This window comes from Cervus elaphus, chromosome 28 (genome assembly GCF_910594005.1).
Source record: "Cervus elaphus chromosome 28, mCerEla1.1, whole genome shotgun sequence".
In the NCBI taxonomy this organism is placed as follows: Eukaryota; Metazoa; Chordata; class Mammalia; order Artiodactyla; family Cervidae; genus Cervus; species Cervus elaphus.
The window spans coordinates 60,837,310-60,857,524 of NC_057842.1; the positions used below are offsets into that span (position 1 = coordinate 60,837,310).

The 20,215-nt window shown below is 41.8% G+C and overlaps 1 protein-coding gene across 2 annotated transcripts in view; it reads left to right on the forward strand.

Annotated features, from left to right (window-relative positions):
• Positions 1-20,215, forward strand: part of MDN1 (midasin AAA ATPase 1) — a 135,845-nt gene that overhangs the window by 32,555 nt on the left and 83,075 nt on the right. For both annotated transcript variants that reach the window (XM_043890266.1, XM_043890268.1), the window contains exons 14-27: positions 1,451-1,599; positions 2,252-2,312; positions 8,318-8,529; positions 9,071-9,174; positions 10,781-10,925; positions 11,423-11,519; positions 12,769-12,882; positions 14,705-14,852; positions 15,136-15,246; positions 17,476-17,627; positions 18,169-18,347; positions 18,711-18,919; positions 19,097-19,243; positions 19,959-20,100. In XM_043890266.1, the coding sequence (XP_043746201.1) occupies positions 1,451-1,599; positions 2,252-2,312; positions 8,318-8,529; positions 9,071-9,174; positions 10,781-10,925; positions 11,423-11,519; positions 12,769-12,882; positions 14,705-14,852; positions 15,136-15,246; positions 17,476-17,627; positions 18,169-18,347; positions 18,711-18,919; positions 19,097-19,243; positions 19,959-20,100 (1,970 nt within the window). The remainder of the gene's footprint in view (positions 1-1,450; positions 1,600-2,251; positions 2,313-8,317; positions 8,530-9,070; positions 9,175-10,780; positions 10,926-11,422; positions 11,520-12,768; positions 12,883-14,704; positions 14,853-15,135; positions 15,247-17,475; positions 17,628-18,168; positions 18,348-18,710; positions 18,920-19,096; positions 19,244-19,958; positions 20,101-20,215) is intronic.

Consider the following 20,215-nt stretch of genomic DNA (forward strand, 5'->3'; position numbering starts at 1 on the left):
GTAATCAGGGCTCCAGGCGGAGCTGAGCACTGTGAGGTCATTGGGAACTTGGTGGAAGGAGCATTTGGTCCTGACCCTTTTCTCTGAGTAAAACACGTGTCTGAACTATGATCTCTCCAGTGTGCTAGACAGTAAGGAGTAGTACCTTCCCAAAATGTGTCCTGTGAAACTGGATATTAGGAGGTGGAGGGAGGTGATGAGGGTCGTTAGAGATTTGGGACTAGCAAAGGTGTATCTTTGATTTTATTCATTGTAACGTATTTATTTAGTGAAGTAAGCATCACTTGGAAGGCAGGCTTGGTCCTAACATTAGCCTGTTAATGCTTTGAAGGCTGGAATTTTATAAGTTTCTGAGATCTAGTTACCATTTACTAAATACTTGCTGTATCCCTAACATTGTGCTAAGTGCTCTTTCGCATGTTTTTGCATGTGAGTGTAGTAATCCTGTGAATTAATGCGTGTGTTAGTGCCCTAGGACTCTCCTCACAAATTACCGTAAACTTGATTCATGTATGCACGCATGCTAAGTCGCTTTAGTCATGTTTGACTCTTTTCAACCCCATGGACTAGCCCGCCAGGCTCCTCTATCCATGGGGTTCTCCAGGCAAGAATACTGGAGTAGGTTGCCATTTCCTTCTCCAGGAAATCTTCCAACCCAGGGACCGAACCTGGGTCTCTGTGTATCCTGTTCTGACACGTGGATTCTATACCACTAGTGCCATAAACTTGATGGTTTGCTCATAAACTTGATGGTTTGCCGTAAACATTTCTTCTCCGTCCCGGAGGCTGGAAGGCTGAAATCCAGGTGCTGGCAGGGCCACGTTCCCTCTGAAGGCTCCTGCCTCGCCCTGGCTTCGACGGCCTGCCCTGGTCCTTGTGGTTCCTGCCTTGTAGCTGCCTCAGCTCAGTCTCTGACCCCACTGTCTTATGGGCGTCTTCCCTGTGTGTCTTTTTTTGTTTCTAAATTTCTCTTTCTGTATGAGAACACGGCCCGTTGGATTTAAGACCAGCCCTTAAGTCCAACACAGTATGATTTTAATCTTCTTATTCCTGTAAAGACCTTTTTCCCAAAGAAGGTCACATTCACAGGTACTGGGTAGACATGAACTTGTGGGGGACTTACTGGAACTAGTAAGTGTTGTTGTCCAGATTGAACAGGTTAGGAAACCAAGGCTGGAGGTTAAGTAATTTGCCCAAGATGACATAGGTAGTACGGATATTTTATCTTGTTGGTGTTTTGAATTTCCAGAGCCTAGTGAAGTGCTAGGTATATAAATGCTCCATGTTTATAGAATGAATTCTGCAACTCTTATGTTGTAAGCCATCCCATACAATGTGAAGACAGTCCCTTCTTGAGTTGTCTTGTTTGTCGAGTCTGATTCCTCAGAACAACACTAAGAGAAGCTTGCAGCTTGTCTCTCCTACTGCTCACGTACCTTCCCCTCCCCAGGGAGAAGCTCACCTTCGCTGCTACGAGGCCGTCCTCTGTTCTTATTGAGCAGCTCGCGGTGTGTGTTAGCAAAGGGGAGCCTGTGCTGCTGGTGGGAGAGACTGGAACAGGCAAAACCTCCACAGTCCAGTACTTGGCTCACATCACAGGTAACTCCGGGAGGGGATGCACTCTGCCCGAGACAGCAGACGTTTCACTTCATACTGACTGCCTTTTAAAAACTAGAGCCCAAAGGGTACTGGAGCTTAAAAAGTGCCACAGCTCTATTTCCCCTGGAGATAAGCACTGGCATCTTTTTCTTTGGAGACAATGTAATCTCTCCCCCTGGAAATAACTGCTATTGACATGTGGGTATTAATTTTTTTCGGTTCTAGTCTGTGGCCTGCACATACATAGCGCTTTGGTTTTGTTTTGAAACAAATGGGATCCTTCTCTGAGTTGTGTTTAGTTAAGCACATTGGTCACCTTTAAAAACAGAACTGCCTCATTCCTGTTCTGATGTCTATATTAATATTTCACACTGGGTATTTATTTAGTTCTAATTCATAGACATTGATTTACTGAAGGATTTTTTTTTGTTGTTTTCAGTTACCTGATGCTAGAGCAGTGAATCTTTCATTCTCTCTGGGTTAGGTTAAAATTTTGAACAGTCAAGATTCCTGAAAATAAAATGAGGGGTCAGAAGAAGTGCACATTAAAAGATTTGCCCATGCCCATGTCTGCACATCGTTGAGGATCACAGAGGGTATTGTCAGTCATTATATTTTCAGAATAACTCTTCATACCCTTTTTTTCTTAAAGGCCACCGTTTGAGAGTTGTCAATATGAATCAGCAAAGTGACACTGCAGATTTGCTGGGAGGGTAAGGATGGTTTTAAACCATTTTCTTGTTATTTTGTGTTCATTGCTTGAGGTAGGGAACACTTCTTTCCTATCAAGCTCAGTACTAACCTTGGAAAAATGTTCAATGACTTGCCCCCCATGCCTACCCCAGCAGGATATTTATTAGTGTTTATTAAGGGCCTCTTGGGTATGTAGATGTTTCTCTTCATTTTAAAGAATTCTTGAGATTCTTGCTCTCAGAGATCCTGCTGAGGGTGTGAGGTGGGGGCTGGAATATAAAAGTGAGTATGCAGTCAACTGTGGATCACAACAAACTGTAAAATTTTTAAAGAGATGGGAATACCAGACCACCTGACCTGCTCCTGAGAAACCTGTATGCAGATCAGGAAGCAACAGTTAGAACTGGACATGGAACAACAGACTGGTTCCAAATAGGAAAAGGAGTACATCAAGGCTGTATATTGTCACCCTGGTTATTTAACTTATATGCAGAGTACATCATGAGAAACGCTGGGCTGGAGGAAGCACAAGCTGGAATCAAGACTGCCGGGAGAAATATCAATAACCTCAGATATGCAGATGACACCACCCTTATGGCAGAAAGTGAAGAGGAACTAAAGAGCCTTTTGAGAAAGTGAAAGAGGAGAGTGAAAAAGTTGGCTTAAAACTCAGCATTCAGAAAGCTAAGATCATGGCATACGGTCCCATCACTTCATGGCAGATAGATGGTAAACAACGAAAACAGTGACAGACTTTATTTTGGGGCTCTAAAATCACCGCAGATGGTGACTGCAGCCATGAAATTAAAAAATGCTTGTTCCTTGGAAGAAAAGTTATGACCAACCTATACAGCATATCAATAAGCAGAGATTGATAAACAGAGATTGTCTAGTCAAAGTTGTGGTTTTTCCAGTAGACATGTGTGAATATGAGAGTTGGGCTATAAGAAAGCTGAGCACCAAAGAATTGATGCTTTTGAACTATGGTGTTGGAGAAGACTCTTGACAGTCCCTTGAACAGCAAGGAGAGCCAGCCAATCCATCCTAAAGGAAATCAGTCCTGAATATTCAGGAAGGACTGAGGCTGATGCTGAAACTCCCAACACTTTGGCCACCTGATGCAAAGAACTGACTCATTTGAAAACACCCTGATGCTGGGAAAGATTGAAGGCGGGAGGAGAAGGGGACGATAGAGAATGAGTTGGTTGGATGGCATCACTGACTTGATGGACATGAGTTTGAGCAAGCTCCAGGAGTTGGTGATGGACAAGGGAAAGCCTGGTGTGCTGCAGTCCATGGGGTTGCAAATTAGTCAGACACGACTGAGCAACTAAACTGAACTGAATGCCATTAAGTAATATTTATCTGAAGAGTATGTTCTTGAGTTATGCCACTGTCAAGCGAGACTCTCCTGCAGTTTGATTATCTCTAAAAGGTTAAGTAGCTTCCACTTGGTTAAATGGAACTTCACTCTGGTCAATTAAATGCCCTTCTTCCTTTTGATGTTTTTGAATATGTTGGTTTTTGAACAATTTTAATCTGTGCTGAAGGCTGTAAAACTGGATAGATGCTATTGGCATACCTTATGTTGGATGATGCTAGGATCTGTCCCATTAATTCTAAACAGTTGCTTGCACAAATCCTTAAAAGCAAAGAACAATAGAACTTGTTTTTCTTTTTTCTCTTTATAGTGTCTATGAGAAGCTCTTTTTTTTTTTTTTACGAGAAGCTCTTTATTTACTTTTTTTTTTTTTAAGGCACTTTATACTGTGGCATTATTTTTACTTTTGCTCTTTCCAGTCTCATATCCCTGCCTGCTCTGGGTGGAGTGCTGGTGTGGAATCCTGCTTCCTTCTGTGCTTCTCATTTTCTTTCCCTCCCGACCCTTAAATTCTGCTCTACACACACCTTGGCAGTGTATTTTAAATCTCTGTCCTGTCTTAAAATCTGTCAGCTGAGACTTGGCCTCTCTCACTGCAGTTCTTCTTTCACTGTTTCCCCTCAGTGGTCCTTTCCACTTTGCTTTTATATCACTTCTGTTCAGTTAACTGACCGTCTCCCCTTTCCCTCGCTGTGGCACTTGCAGTGTGTTCTTAGTAATAAATGGAATCTGTTATTTAACTAGTATGTCTATGGTTGTTTAGTTGCTCAGTCGTGTCCAACTCTTAGCAACCCCCTGGACTGTCAACTTCCAGGCTCCTCTGTCCATGCAGTTTTCCAGGCAAGAATACTGGAGTGGGTTGCCATTTCCTTCTCCAAGTATGTCTGTACTACTGTCTATTTCTACTCTCTATTCTGTAATGCCCTACAGTTAAGTATAGCTAACACAGATGGCATTGTTCTTGCACTAATTGAACACAGGCTGTATCAGTCTCTTTTAAGAATTTGTAGTGTTATATCAGCCATTGCAAATAGTGTTTTCTCCTTTGATTCCTTTTTTTTAAATGCAAGTAGTTTTAATTGTAGGGAGTACATTGTGACCTGATGCAATTGATAATACGAAAGGTTGAAATCACAGTGTGGTAACTGGAATTTTATTTTTGGTGCTAACTTGATAGTAGGTTAGCGTCAGTAATCGAAAGAAAACTTAGGTACAGTTCAGTTTTTGTATGGCCGGAAGTATGCCTTGTTTCTGCCCTTTTGTGTTACTGGCAAGTGGTGTGTACATCACATCTTTTAATCTGTATCTTAGATGTGTGAGGGACTGCTTAAGAATCTTTGTGTATAAAATTCAAACAACAATAATGATTTTATTAATTAAAAGGAAAACAGAGCAGTGGGTAGGGAGAAGAGGTACAGAAAGCTTCATAGTTCTATTTTGGGAATGTGTGGTTAGTTTTATCTAACTGAAACTGGTCTTATATTTTGTATTAATAATTAGTTTATTAAACATTTTGGATTTATCAAATACTATGGTGAAAGATAAAAGAAATTTATAGTCTTAATTAGTCTGACTTGCAAATCTGGATCCTTTTGATTGATTTTTTGAGAAGTTATAATTAAGGATAAATACATTTTGTAAGAATAAGGCCTTCAAGGCCATCAGGCACTTGAGCTGCATTCCTGCAGATTGCCTTGTGAATTTTGTTTGCATATGTACCCACTTATTTTTTTGATTGACGTTAGTGTGGTATATCTTTCCCCTCACTTTTAGCTCATTTTTGTCATTCTATTTCAAGTAGATTCTGGTAAATAGCACATAGACCTACAGATTACCTGGGAGAAGAGACATAAACCAAATTCCAACAGCACTGGGTTGGAGGGAGCTTATGGGACTCTGTAGAAAAGAGTGGATGATACAGAGGACGTAGATGAAGCAGATAAAACCATTCCAGAAAACGAAAGCCTACGCTAAATGGCAAATCACAGAACACGGGTTCACAGTGTGGAGATGGAGCTGGGAGGGCAGCCTCTGGAGTAGACGGATATAGAGACGCGGAGGGGTCCTTGGAGACGGCACCAATGCTGGAAAGCAAAAATGAGAGGGGAATTAAAGATCTCACAGAAGCAGAGATAAGATGGCCACCCTGCGTTCTCCTCTAAGCCCCTCGAGGAACCATCACCCATTAGGGAGACTGGTCAGGAGACACCAGGGCACAGTGCCTGTTCTCAGACTCAGAGCCCTGACCCCAAATGAGGGGAGGTGTCCACCTTTTCAGTTGCTCATCACGTGCTTCCATGTGTGGGCATTTTGGAGAGTCATTTTCTTTTGTTCTAGTCATTTTCAAGTGAACTCTTGTTTGTAGTCTCCATGTATCATGTGTGTAATAGGTAGACCCTGAGTGACGGTCCATGAGGGCCAGGTGGTCCAGACCTCCTCCTCTTGGCCTTCAGGTTGCCCCTGAGGCGACCTTTCCAAAGATACCTTGGAAACTCTAGCCTGTAACAGTTCATCCTTTATCAGTTCACCCTGGTTGACAAGTCGGTTTCCATTGAGTGTTTTTATTTTTATTTTCAGCAAGCTGTATATATATATGTTCATTTTCTCCATCATTTGAAGCATTTATTGACTTAACCAGCCAATATGCCTTCAGTTTTAAATGAACAAGCTTTTTTCTTAAGGAGCTCAGACTAATTTGAAATATAAAGCCATTTCTTTCATGAATTCAGTTCACTGAGCTAGTTACTAGTAGTAACTAGTAGTAATTGTAACAGGTTGCTCTTCAGTGGCATTCCTGTGCCAGGCACTGTTGAGGTTTTACCTGTGTTCACTCACTTAGCCGTCCTAACAACCTGCTCATTATTCCCGTTTACACACACGGGACCTGAGGCTCACAAGGACTCAGTGCCTTGTTCAAAGTAATGACTAGTCTGTGACTTGAACCCAGCAGTCTGCCTGAGCATCTACCTTCTTAATCATCACTCTGCTGCCTCAGTTAGCTTTGAATCCCATTTATTCCCTCATCTTTAAGACTAATTTATTGCTTAATTTCTTAACATTCCGCTGTTGACATTCTGGCTCATCGTCCTCTGCCTAGTCCAGAGTTTAGGGCTTTCCTCTTTGCTTCTCCTCCTGCCTCTCTTTGGTAGATGGCCGTGATTCTGTGATAGTGTGATCAGATTATATCACTCTCTTCCTTACTGACTTCAGTCCATGCGGAATGCATTACAAACCCTTCCTCACCTCTCATGGGCCCTTCTCTCTCTCCTTCCTTCAGCCCTGCTGCCTGGCCAGCCACACTCCCCTCCGTGTTTCTGGTTGCTCTGCGACCTCGCCTGCCACCCAGCGGTGTTTACTTAGCCAAACCCTTTCCTGTTTGATTGCCTTCGAATTCCCATTAACACAGCCTCCTCTGACTGTCACAGCTAAAGTACTAAAATTCTTCTTTGACCCCTCTGCTTTCATTTCATCTCCTGGCATACCAGCTTCCCCTTGATATTCTATACTAGTAGGTGTCTTCCTCCGCTGTCTTTTTGGTTGGATTGCAGCTCCTGAGGGGCAAGAGTGGGATGAATGGAGTAAAGGAGTGTTTTACTGATTAACGGGTCAGCGCTTACTGGGAAGCGGAGTTGAGTCTGTGAAGTTCTGCTTTTCTTTGAAATCAGACTCTTCCCTGTAGATGCTCAGTGTCAGGGCACTGGGTTCCGGTGTCTCATTGCTCCTCCTCACAGGCCAGAGAGTAAATAGTATCCACGATTCTCCAATTGTACTTGCCTGTTTTGAAACACTTTGATACTGTTTCGGTTCTCAAATTATATTTCTTGGAAATAAAATTGACATTATCATCCTTGAATTGTAGTATTTGGTATCCTAGCTGCAGAAAATTGTATGCTTGATCTTGTCTAACTTCCAGAATGATTAGTGCTGCTTGGGCAACTTATCTTAAGTCTAGCCAGAGCAGTGTTTCTTGACTCTTAACCTCTCCCCACCCCCAGTAGTAAATTAAATTTTAATTTAAATGAATTCCCTAATTCCCCAACCAGAAAAATAAAATGCTAAGAAATAAAAAAGAATCTTAATACTCAGAAATAAATAGTTGAGCCTTGGAGGGTCACAAACCATTGCAACGTCTTAAAAAAACTTTTTTTTTACTGTCCCCCTCCCCCAATTTTAATCTCTTTGGGAGCAGTCTCTTCCTCCACCCCACCATTGACAAGGCATGATGTTAAAGTAAGTACAAGATGCTTAAGTAAATCAATTTCAGATGTTATATTTTTTCCTAAAATATCTCAAAAACATTTTGGTCACTCTTAATAAAATATGGTTTATCATTAAATATACATGATGATTATTTAAATGTGTTAGTAAAATAAATGACATGCCTCTCACTACCCAGTTTGGAATTTCAGATTTTTTCATAATTTGGTTATCTAATACTAGTGTTTACCGTAGACCCTTCAAACACATGGAGTGGAAAAAATAGATCATAATCTAAAACTTTAACATAGATTTTTAAGTATTTTGCTATTGTTTCTGATTTTGATGAGAAGAAATCTTACACCTATTCCTGTTTTCTTAGGTATGCTTCCCAGTTTCTCTTAGCTTCAGAAGTTTGTGAATCACATACCTACCTTTTGTTTTCAGTTACAAGCCAGTGGACCATAAGCTTATTTGGCTGCCTTTACGGGAGGCATTTGAAGAACTCTTTGCTCAGACGTTTTCGAAGAAGCAGAACTTTACGTTCTTGGGACACATTCAGACGTGTTATAGGCAGAAACGGTGGCAAGATCTCCTGAAGCTGATGCAGCACGTGCACAAGTCAGCTGTCGGCAAGGATGGGACGGAGAGGGAGACGGGTAGGTGGCAGCCCAGGCCGCTAGTGGGGGGCCCTGGCTGGAGTCTGAGAGCCCAGTGAGAAGAGTGGGGCGCAGTGATGCAGAGCGAGCTAGGGATGGCAGGGACTTAGGGCGAACGTGACTGACTCTGAAGCATCGCTGCGCCTGGGACTCAGCAAGATTTCGATAGAAGTCTGTGGTTGCCGGTGTTGATGGACAGGCACCACTTAGTGATCAGTAGGTTACGTATGCTTAGAAGAGGTTATTCCAGAAAACTGCATTCCACAGTGAATGGGCTTTTGGTGGCTTAGTTATCCTCTCTACTTTCTCATCTATAAAATGGGAATAGTGAGAATAGTGAGTTATCTAATGCATATGCATATAAATGAACTGGCTAGTATAGTGGCTGCATATGGTTGGAATTCTGTAAGCATTTGGACTTAATTTTTTACACTTCTAAGATGTGATTTTTGTGTGTGTTTTGTTAATTATGTGGTTTTTTTAAGTTATATACATTATGACTCAAAATGTATTTTTAATTCTTGTCTTTATTCTTCTCTAGGGTCACTACTAAAAGAGAAGTGGGAAGCATTTGGTCTGAGACTCAACCATGCCCAACAACAGATGAAAATGACTGAGAATGCCCTATTGTTTGCATTTGTAGAGGTATTTTGCTTTGATTGTTGAGGTTAAGGGAATGTTGATTTGATGCAAAATGCAAGTTAAAGAGGCTGCTGTTCTGTCTTCTCTTCATGTTGACATTTTAGGGCTTGTTGTTTAGAATAGTAAACACTTAAAGAATTCTTTGCGGGGGGGGGGGTTAAATGTCTTTTTATAGACGTGATAAAGTCTTTTTTATATAATTTAAGATTTTAATTAACTTTGGCGCTGCTGGACCTTCCCTGCTGCCTGGGCTTTCCTCGGGTTGCAGTGGTGGGGGCTCCTCTCCAGGTGTGGCCCCGGGCTCCTCGCTCTGGCGGCCCCCCTTGCTGTGGCCGCCCCCTTGCCGCGGGGCACGGGCCCCGGGCTCCAGAGCCCAGGCTCAGCACTTATGGTGCCAGGGCTTAGTTGCTCTGTGGCCTGTGGGGTCTCCCCAGGTCAGGGGTCAAACCCACGTCTCCTGCATCGGCAGGCGGACTCTTCTCCACGGAGCCCCCAGGGAAGCCCAAAACTGTAGTGTTCGTGAGCACTGTCATTATTATTTTGTAAGATGCAGTTGAGGATAATTAGTGAATCTTTTATTGTTTTGTAGCTGTGTTTGTATTTGTGGGTGGGAGGTGGGTTTGGATCCATTCATGTGGGGCTACATTTTTTATTCCAATGCGTTAGTAGTTGTACTGTTTTCTGTCCTGTGACCTTGCAGGATCAGTGTACTTGAATACTTGTGAGTTAAGTTTTTTTATATTTTTATTAAAGAAAATCATGGGAGTCTTCAGACTTCACCCTAAGGGTGATGCAGGAATCTTACTTGAGATGATGTCTTAATGAGGAGAGGTCCCTCAACCATGTATCTGTTGTTGTGGAGAATTTAGCCATCAGCACTTCATCTTATTATAATTGTTTCTAAAATAACCAAAGAAATTATCAAGTGCTATCAAAAATAGGGTTTATACCTATTTCATGACTCGGCATCACACTGAAGTTTTGTACATTTGGTCGTTTTTTGTTTTTTTTTATAGAAGATTCTGTGTTAGGATCACCATGAAAGCAAAAGTATAAAGCATTTACATAACACCAGAACAGTTCGGGTTCTGGTATGTCAGTTGAACAGATTATAAGGTTTATTTTCAGTGGTTTTGAAAATAGAACTTCAAGAGATAAAGTCAGGAGGAGAGATGCATTTTGACATTCTTCAGAAACGGTGAAGGCTCTGTATTACAGCTACTGCACACTCAGTCATTTATCTTTTCTTGGTGTAGGTACTTACAACCTCACCCTGTGTTTATTTTGATTGCTTTTAGTAGCCATTTGGGTGCTTTTAAACATCTGAATACATTGTAAGTTTTTATTTACCTCACCACCCATATAATGCAGTGGTCTAGTTTATTGCATCTCACTCTTAGGCTCAGAGATATTTCTTTGACCTTTTTGGACATTTGAAGAAAGTTAGCTTGACCTCAGCTCGGCAGCCAGTTGGCGCCACGGCATCAAGGCATGAGCTCGTCAGGCAGGAGCAGCTCGTCCTGCCTCCGTCCGCTCTAACCCTGCTCTCAGAAGTGCTGTGCTGAGTGTGTCTGTACCCAGATCCTTGACATTTGATTTCATCTTCTAGGGTGCTTTAGCTCAGGCCGTGAAGAGGGGAGAGTGGATTTTGTTGGATGAGATTAACCTGGCTGCTCCAGAAACTTTAGAATGTCTGAGTGGTTTACTTGAAGGCTCCTCTGGCTCCCTGGTGTTACTGGATCGAGGAGACACAGGTAGGTCTTTATCCTCCTGGGACTGGGCTTGCCGCGAGGCCTTTTGACCTCTTTAAAGTAGTATTCTTTCAGTTAGGCAGATTGCAAGGGCTTCTCAGTGTGATTTATTTATTCTGTAGATAGTAATTTTATGCAGAGTCTTACTGTTAGGTGTTAAAGGGAATGTAAAAAATAAAATAATTTGTCAAAGCATTTGGATAGTGGGTAATAAAGCATGCTCACTCAGTGACAAAATACACACTGGTGAATAGGTGATGAAACATAAATGGCCTGGACAGCCACGCCATAAGAGATGGTGGAACGGCAGCTTAAACTTAGGTTGTACGCACAGATCTGGAAACTGGTCCCAGTGGGGTTTCACCAAAGGCAGAGACGCTTGAGCGGCCAGTAGTGCCCTTGCTGAGCCTCGAGGCAGAGTGACGCACCTGGGGCTCGGTGGGGTTGGTCTTACCCCATCACTTACAAGTTGTTGAGAAGTTATAGTTGTCTTTTAACAGAACCACTGGTTCGTCACCCCGACTTCCGTTTATTTGCTTGTATGAATCCAGCAACTGATGTAGGCAAAAGAAATCTCCCACCAGGAATAAGAAACAGGTAAGGGGACATGGCCTGGTACCTGTAGACAGTTTTAAAGTTAAGTTCTCTTGATTTATTGATTGGTAGTAGTAACATAATCAACCCTCATAACAATGCTGGAAATTTCTTGACTGCTGATAGAGGAATCTTCTTACTTGTCATATTTTTCTTTCTATAGGTGGTAGGAATACAGAAAACTCCAGAACAATAGGGATTTTTTTCCTTTGGGTTGTTAATTTGACATTTAATGTTAGTTAATCCATTTGATGACTCATGGATATTGCTGAAAACAAAAATCTTTCCTTCTTCAAATAGCCCTTTGGCTATTAGAAAACCTTCATATAAGGAAATAACAGTATCTCATGTAACAACATAAGTGCATCTTAGGGTGAGTCCTTTTGGATGAAGCTAACGATTTGTAAAAGGACATTAAATTTCAGTTTTCATCATTAAACACTGAGTAACAGGGACAAGATTTTGATGTATGTAGCATTGGGAAAAGATAAATGAGCTTGTTTGTTGTTGGTAACCTGTTGAATCTGAGTTTTAAAATAGTGTTAAAACTTTATTAAATCTTTCCCACATTATAAAATAATAAAATAGTAATAATATAATAAAAGCTTGGGCAAATTTTATCAACCATGAGTTGTATTTTCCTTTGCTACAACTATTAATTTCTGATGTTGAGGGGACTTTGTTGTTGTTGTATGTACGCCTTGTTACATGTAGTTGTGACCAAGAATGCATGCTGAGATTAGGAATAAGGATGCGTGTTCAGTAACTCAGCCGTGTCCAGCTCCTTTGCAACCCCAGGGACTGCAGCCCACCAGGTTCCTCTGCCCATGGAATCTCCCAGGCAAGGATACTAGAGTAGGGTTGCCATTTCCTACCCCAGGGGACCTTCCCAACACAGGGGTCAAACTTGCGTCTCCTGTGTCTCCTGCATTGGCAGGCAGGTTCTTTATCACTGTGCCTCCTGGGAAGCCCGAGAATAAGGAAGAATAAGCCTTATTTTTGTAACTGTTTTTGCAAGGGCTGTGTGATTTTTGTCTCACAGTAGTAGTAGTTGTAGTGTGGATTTTTGGTAACAGTTATGTTATTTTCTATTTTGTTATGATCAGTCTGTATCTCAAGTTGAAAGGCTTTCATAATTCATATTACAAGTGGGTAAAATGAGTTGACATAACTATTGTGTTGTGTTTTTGTTTTGTTAATATAGATGTATTAACTTCCTCAATATGGCAATAATGGAATAATTGTCTTACAGGTTCACAGAACTTTATGTAGAAGAATTAGAAAGTAAAGAAGACTTACAGATTCTTATTGTGGATTATCTGAAAGGCTTGAGTGTGAATAAGAACACAGTGCAAGGAATCATAACGTGAGTTCTCTCTGGTTTCTCTTTATAAACTTTTCCTCTGAACAGAAAAATATGTGCCTCATGCATATAAATTTTCTTCTTTTGCTTCTAACAAGAGAAGACTGATGGAAGGATTATTTAGACTTTATTTTTAAAGTTGGACACAATGGACTCCCTTGGATTTTCCTAAGGAAGCTACTGAGTTGGCCGAAATGTTCATTTGGGTTTTTCTGTAAGATGGTAGAGAAAAACTCAAACAAACTTTTTGGCCAGTGTAGTACATACAGAGCTTATAAATCACTGCCTATGAAAATACGTAACCAATAATACTCTCCCAGTTAATTCTGTATTCACAGCTGAGAGTTTGAGTCCTTGGAGGATTCAAATTCTTCGAGGAGATAGAAACAGTATTTTGATCTGTCTTGTTGAAATCCTTTGTGCAGTTTGCATATTAGCCATAGAAGGGGAGAAAGCTTGATATAATTGATTGGGTCTGGTTTGGAATTAGTAGGGCTTAGCTGAATGATCTATAGCGTGGTGATATGGCTTGGTGCTTTTAATTTGAGTCTCTTTCCTCTTTTCCGTATGCCATTTGGAAAGGGTACAGTCTGTGTATCAGACACCCTGGATTCTAGTGCTGGCTCTGTCTGACTAATTCTGTCATCTGGGGCATGTCACTTAATTTTCCCTGTGTCCCTAAACTGAAAGATACATAAAGGTTTTGAAGTCAGATCATGTTAGTGTTTTACTTTGCTTTTCATGCTTTGCTCCTTTTTTTAAAAAAATATAGTTATTGAGTCGCTTAGGTGCTAGGAGTACAGCTGTAAATAAAACAGAATCTTTGTTCATTTCATGGAGCTTTAATACTGCAGGTGAAGATAACAAAGAGAGATGTATTATTTTTGGTTGTGATAAGCGAAGAAAAATAACACATAAAATGTCAGTTAAAAAATAAGACGTGGAGCCCTGTTTTAAATAGGTTAGTCAAGGAGACATTTGTCACAGGGCTTTGGAGTGGTTTGTCACACCGCAGTTTAAAATCCGAGCACTTTTGTTGGCCGGGATAGTGCAGATACTCAGAGAGCTGGGGTGAAGCGGTGCGGCCCTTACACATGCTGATAGTGCAGGAGGTGCCTGCTCCGTACATAGAAACTCACCCTGGAGTGCAGATTCTTTCTGCAAGAGAAAGGATAGCTAGCTAGATTGGCAAGAGGCAAGCCAGATGCCATTTGGGCAAGAACCTGAGTTTTATCTCTGACACACACTTGGTTATGATTGATTTTGTGGTATCTCCTTATGAATTTTCATGAATTTTTGAGTTTTGCATTTGATGTTTCCATCTGAAATTTCTTCCATTTTGCCATCTTCTGAACTTCTGAAGTATGTGGTAATGAAAATAGAAATGGTCCCCGATCATCAGGCATTTTACGACTTTGTCACTGTTGGTTGTAGCTGTGTCTGTAGACTTTAAAAAACACCATGACTTTTTTTTCTGTGTGCTTGGCCATCATCACTGGAATTTATACAGGGATTTCACTTGACTCTCATATTAATGTCAACTCTGGAACCCTGTGTTAGGATTCAAGAGATTCTTGCTAAGTACCTCTGAAATCTCCCTGTCTTTTTCTTAATAGTCAGAGATTTCTCACCTCTCTCCTCGTTCCATCCTGAAGGAAATTGATCCATCTTCATTTTACTATTTTTGATGGCAAGTTTTATGTAAGCTTGGCCACCTAATCTATAAAAATGACTTTTGGCCCTTCTGTAGAAGAAACAGGAACAAGAGCAAAATAGTAACACTTATTGGTTACTGAAATAAATCTGAACTGCATCCTCTTTGTAGCTTCTACACAGCTGTGCGGAAAGAGTCTGGAACAAAACTGGTGGACGGGACCGGCCACAGACCTCACTACAGCCTTCGGACTCTGTGTAGGGCCCTGCGCTTTGCAGCTTCCAATCCATGTGGCAGCATCCAGCGCTCGCTCTATGAGGTCTGTGCACGGTCTGTGTGGGGGGAGCGGGGGGTGGGCATGCCCTGGGAAGGGGGTCGGGGGATGCAGGTGCCCAGTCTGTGTGTGCTTCCGTCGGACGAGCCCAGAATGTTTCATCCTGGAATCCTTACCTACCGTTCGCCTTTTTCTACCGTTGCAACATGTTTTAGAAGTTGTTCTGCGCACCACCACCACCCGAGAGGTTGAATTGTGTTCTTGGAATAAGTTGGTCTCTTATTACAGAAGGATAACTGCTGTTGTGTGTATTTGTGTTTTCTTCTAGGGCTTTTGTTTGGGTTTCTTAACACAACTTGACAGGGCATCACACCCAATCGTTCAGAAGCTCATTTGTCAACACATTGTCTCTGGCAACGTAAAAAGTCTGCTGAAGCAGGTGGGTTCTTGTTTCATCTTTTTCTAAAATTTTATTTACTTGGCTTCGCGGTGTCTCTGTCGCTCTGTGCAGGCTTCCTCTCGCCGCGGTGGGCAGGGGCTGCTCTTGGTTGCAGCGCACAGACTCTCCTTGCAGGGGCTCCTCTTGTTCCGAGCACAGGCTCCAGGCGCGTGGGCCCGAGAGCACGGACCCAGGGGTCGTGGTGTGGGGACTTCCAGGACCGGGGATTGAACCCGTGTCTCCTGCCTTGGCAGGTGGATTCTTAGACACTGTACCACTGGGAAAGTCCTCTTTTCTGATTTTTGATGTAACATAAATGACAGGTAGAAATAGCAGATTGTTAGCTGTTTGGGTTTTTTTTTTTTTTTTTTTTTTTTAGTTGGAGGCTAATTACTTCACAACATTTCATTTTTTTTTTTTATTAACAAAACTTGTTTGTAATTATAAAAGCAGTTTATCCCACAAACACTAGATAGTATCTTAGACTCTAAGATAGTACCTTAGGTGGTGAGAAGTCATGGTAATCTTACTCTTTGGAGATTTAAGCCCTACAGATTGTCCTTTCCTTCTAAATCATATATATGTGTGTATATATAATTTGTTAAATAGTTTTTATATATCAAACTCTGCTATCTGTGTGTGTGTAGCTTCAGCAAGGTGAGTTCTAACACAGGCGCACCCCACTGTATTGCGTTTGCTCTGACGTATCTCTCCGACGTTGCAGTGTTTACGGATTGAAGGTTTGTGGGACCCTGTGTTGTCAGTTGGTGGCGAGCACTTTTTAGCAATAGAGCATTCTTAAATTTGGGCATTTACATTTTTTAGACGCATTATCGCATGCTTACTAGATTGTGGTACAGCGTAAACATAACTTTCATATGCACTGAGAAACCAAAATTTTGTGTGACTGTCTTTATTGCAATATTGACTTTACTGCCATGGTCTGGAATTCAACCTGGAAAATCTTTAGGGTATGCCTGTATATATCTACTATATAAAAGGAGACCATCTCATAAGAATGTTCTGTAGTTTCCTTCTTAGTCTCACTATATCCTAGATGTATTTTTAATGTTTGTACCAGAAATCACTGTAAGTGACATGCTTTCTGATTGTCACTTAGCGTTTCATCAGAAGCTTACACCATAATTCATTGGCACACCTCCCTTTTGATCAGTGGTTGGACGTGTTTTCCCCCCCTTTCCTTTTCGTTTTTCTGTTACACACGAGTACCATTTCAGTTCGACAGAGGGAATCACAGGATGCGTGGGACTGAAGGAGGCTGATAGAAACTGGCTCACCACTGTCTTGTTCACATGTCAGTTGCTCTCTCTTTAGGAAGAAAGGGCCATTGGGACTTGGGGGGACTTGGATTCAATGTTTTTTCCTTTTGAAAAATTATGCAAGTAACATATGAATATATACTTTGGTTAAACTGTGAAAACATTGAGAAAAGACTCAAGCTTGCTTTGGTTATCTCAATACAATCCCCCTGCACTTATTTTTTGTATGTGTTCCTCATAGTTACACATGATGGAGGCTTAACAGTTCTTTTTTCTTGCGGCTCTTCTGCCCAACTGAGGAGTCCTTAAAAGCAGTGCCTACAATTATGGCTTCAAGTCAGGAGGCTTAAAGAGCACTTTCTGTAGCTATATATGTGACCACTACTTTGCCATTCTCACAGATCAGAAATGGTTGTGTATAAATCAGCTTAACTTGCACCACATCTTTAAAAGATTATGCCTTTACTACAGTATTATTCTTAACAAGTTAGTTTCTCTGGGGGGTTGCTTTTATTTTTAATGTCTTCCAGGGGATCCAGAATTTAGTGGTATAACCCCATCCCCGCCCCCCGCACTGCAGTACAACTCTGGCCTTGTTTGGGGAATGTGGTTTACATGAAACACATATTTTTGACGAAAATGGTTGATTAGAGTGAGAATTTTCATAGATGAGAGAAGAGAACTGAGTCATAAACTATCTGAGAAATTATTTTGATTTAAGTGCCCCCCAAATCTACCTACCCCCATGTGAGTTTTAAGACCAGTACATGCACCATTTTGTTCTCATTCCTCAAAGTAATTTTATTTTCGTGTTCATCTGTGGATTTTAATGTTGAGGGCATCCAGAACAAGGCAGCATGCTTGGCGACAGTTCTCTTCCCACTCGCCACCCCTCTCTGTGTAGCTGTGTGGGGCTGGGGTTTATTCCTCTGACCCTTGTGTCTTTCAGCCTATTCCAGAACCGAAGGGAGGCAGGCTCATCCAGGTGGAAGGGTACTGGATTTCGGTGGGAGACAAGGAGCCTGCGATAGACGAGACGTACATCCTCACGCCCTCCGTCAAGCGGAACCTGAGGGACATAGTCCGCGTGGTCTCTGCAGGGTGTGTGGGCCTTCCTCTCACTGCTCTGGTGTCTGCCCGGCACAGGCAGTGCTCAGGGTCTAGTCTTGCTTCCTTAACTTTCAGAGAGCTTTCCTGTTACTCATTCGCTGAGTGAGTGAGTACCTTCTAAAGTCAGTCCTGCCGCTTTTCACCTGGCGCAAAGCACCATTTCCAGTTGTACCATTTGGTGGGAGCAGTACCTGTGCAGATAATTTTCGCGATTATTAAGATTGCCTTTTAGTATTTTGCTGATGGATACTCATCACCTATTGTTTGTTAATGAGTAGTAGCTAGTCCCACTCACTGTTTCTTACTAGTGCAAGAGGGGCTGGGATTACTTTCTTAGTAGTTTCTCAGTAACTATTTTTATATAGAAACTGCTCAGGGCTTAAGAAATATTCCATTCATAGTGCATAGATGTATAATAACGTTCTCTTAGGATATTAAATGTTATAGTCTTTTTTTTTTTTTTTAAATGCTACATGATTTAATTCTGGTTTCTGTCTTTTCTAAATTGCTTTACTGGTTGATCTTTTTAAAGAACCTATCCAGTGCTGATTCAGGGAGAGACATCAGTGGGTAAAACAAGCCTGATCCGGTGGCTGGCCGCAGCTTCTGGTAACCATTGCGTGCGTATTAACAACCACGAGCACACGGATATTCAGGAGTATATTGGCTGTTACACATCTGACTCCTCAGGGAAGCTTGTGTTTAAAGAAGGTAGGATTATTATTCTGTTCCATGGATTTCCTCAAGTAGTCTTTAGCCTTTTCAGCTGAGGCACATGGATGCCCCAACGGCTGGTTTTTCTTCCTGCCGGGGCCCTGTGACAGATCAGTGGTGATGGCTAGGGCTGATGCTTCCTTTGGGCAACACTCATCTTGTCAGCTGCAGACAGGACTAGGGCCTGGTTTTGAAGAGAGTAAGTTTCCTTGATATTTAACACCACAGATTGTTTTGAGACATGACTAGCTGCGGAGAGTAATTTGCTTTGAAATTTAGCAATAATCTAAGATTCGTTGACTGGTATGTAACACGTTGGACCAATTTATGCACTGATTCTCATAATTTGTTTCCCCTAAGGTGTTCTTATTGATGCTATGAGGAAGGGCTATTGGATTATTTTAGATGAGTTAAATTTGGCCCCCACCGACGTGTTAGAGGCGCTGAACAGACTGCTGGACGACAACCGCGAGTTGCTCGTGACGGAAACACAGGAGGTCGTGAGAGCGCACCCTCGCTTCACGCTCTTTGCTACCCAGAACCCCCCGGGGCTCTACGGGGGCAGGAAGGTGAGCAGCTTGCCGCGTCACTCCTGTTGGCCACCACGGCATCTGAGTCTCCTTGGTGAGGCTGTGTTTTTACCTCTGCTGAAGGACTTTTCTTTTTATGGTGAATGACAGCGCCTCCATTCTGGGAATTAGATGCAAAGGCCCTCTTTATCATGTTGTTCTCTGCACGCTTCCCAGGTGCTTTCCAGAGCCTTCAGGAATCGGTTTGTGGAATTGCACTTTGATGAACTGCCTAGTTCTGAGCTGGAGACAATCTTGCACAAGCGGTGTGGCTTGCCCCCGTCCTACTGCAGCAAGTTGGTTAAGGTCATGCTGGACCTTCAGGTATTCCTCCCCTCATCCTTAGTGACAACTGGACTGTGCTGATCAGATTTGGTGGCAGAATCTGAGGCCTCCTGGGGTAGAAACAGCAGTCCATTTTATTATTACTTTTTATTATTTTTAAATTATTTTTTCTCGGAGTAAGGATCATATCTTTAACATGCATTCCATTAATATTCATTTTTTTGTTTTGTTTTATAATTCGGCAATTTAATAACATGTTAAAATTTTTCTGATAATTATGTGTAATGACCTTCCCTACTTGTGGATAATTTTGAAGCATTTACTAAGGTTGGAATTTGGCATTGACATAGTACAGTTTTTCTTTTTTAAATGGATATAGTAATCCTTGTATGGACCTAACTAAAGAGATCCATCCTTGTTGTGTTACTTTTCTTGTGAACTCTACAAAACTACAGGTTTTCTTTCTTCCTTTTTTTTTTTTTTAAAGAATATCCCATTTATTTTATGGGGTTAAAAGTGGTTTTTGTCAGAATTATACATTTTTGAATCACTCCCTAAAAGGCCAATAATTGCCACTCTCACTGCTGTGTTCTGCACTATGGGATTACTTCTCCTGCATGTTTGCACTATTTATATTACTTTTTTGTAATCTTTTCCTATGTGATTAATCTTCCTATGGGAGCCTAAATTTGTTAGGACTTCTGTACTTTGTGCTTGCCATCACCCTTTTTCAATTGTTTTGGTGCTTTCACAGTCCTATCGCAGAGGTTCTTCAGTGTTTGCTGGAAAGCAAGGCTTCATCACCCTCCGTGATCTGTTTCGATGGGCTGAGCGGTACAGACTGGCCGAGCAGACGCAGGAGGAGTATGACTGGCTACAGCACTTAGCCAACGATGGTACGCTCTCAGCACGTGCTCTCCGACTGAACTTAGGGTAGATCACAAGCCATGCTGTTAAATCTTGCTCAGGTTGTGCTGTATACACATTGTACTGAGCATTGCAGGAACAGCC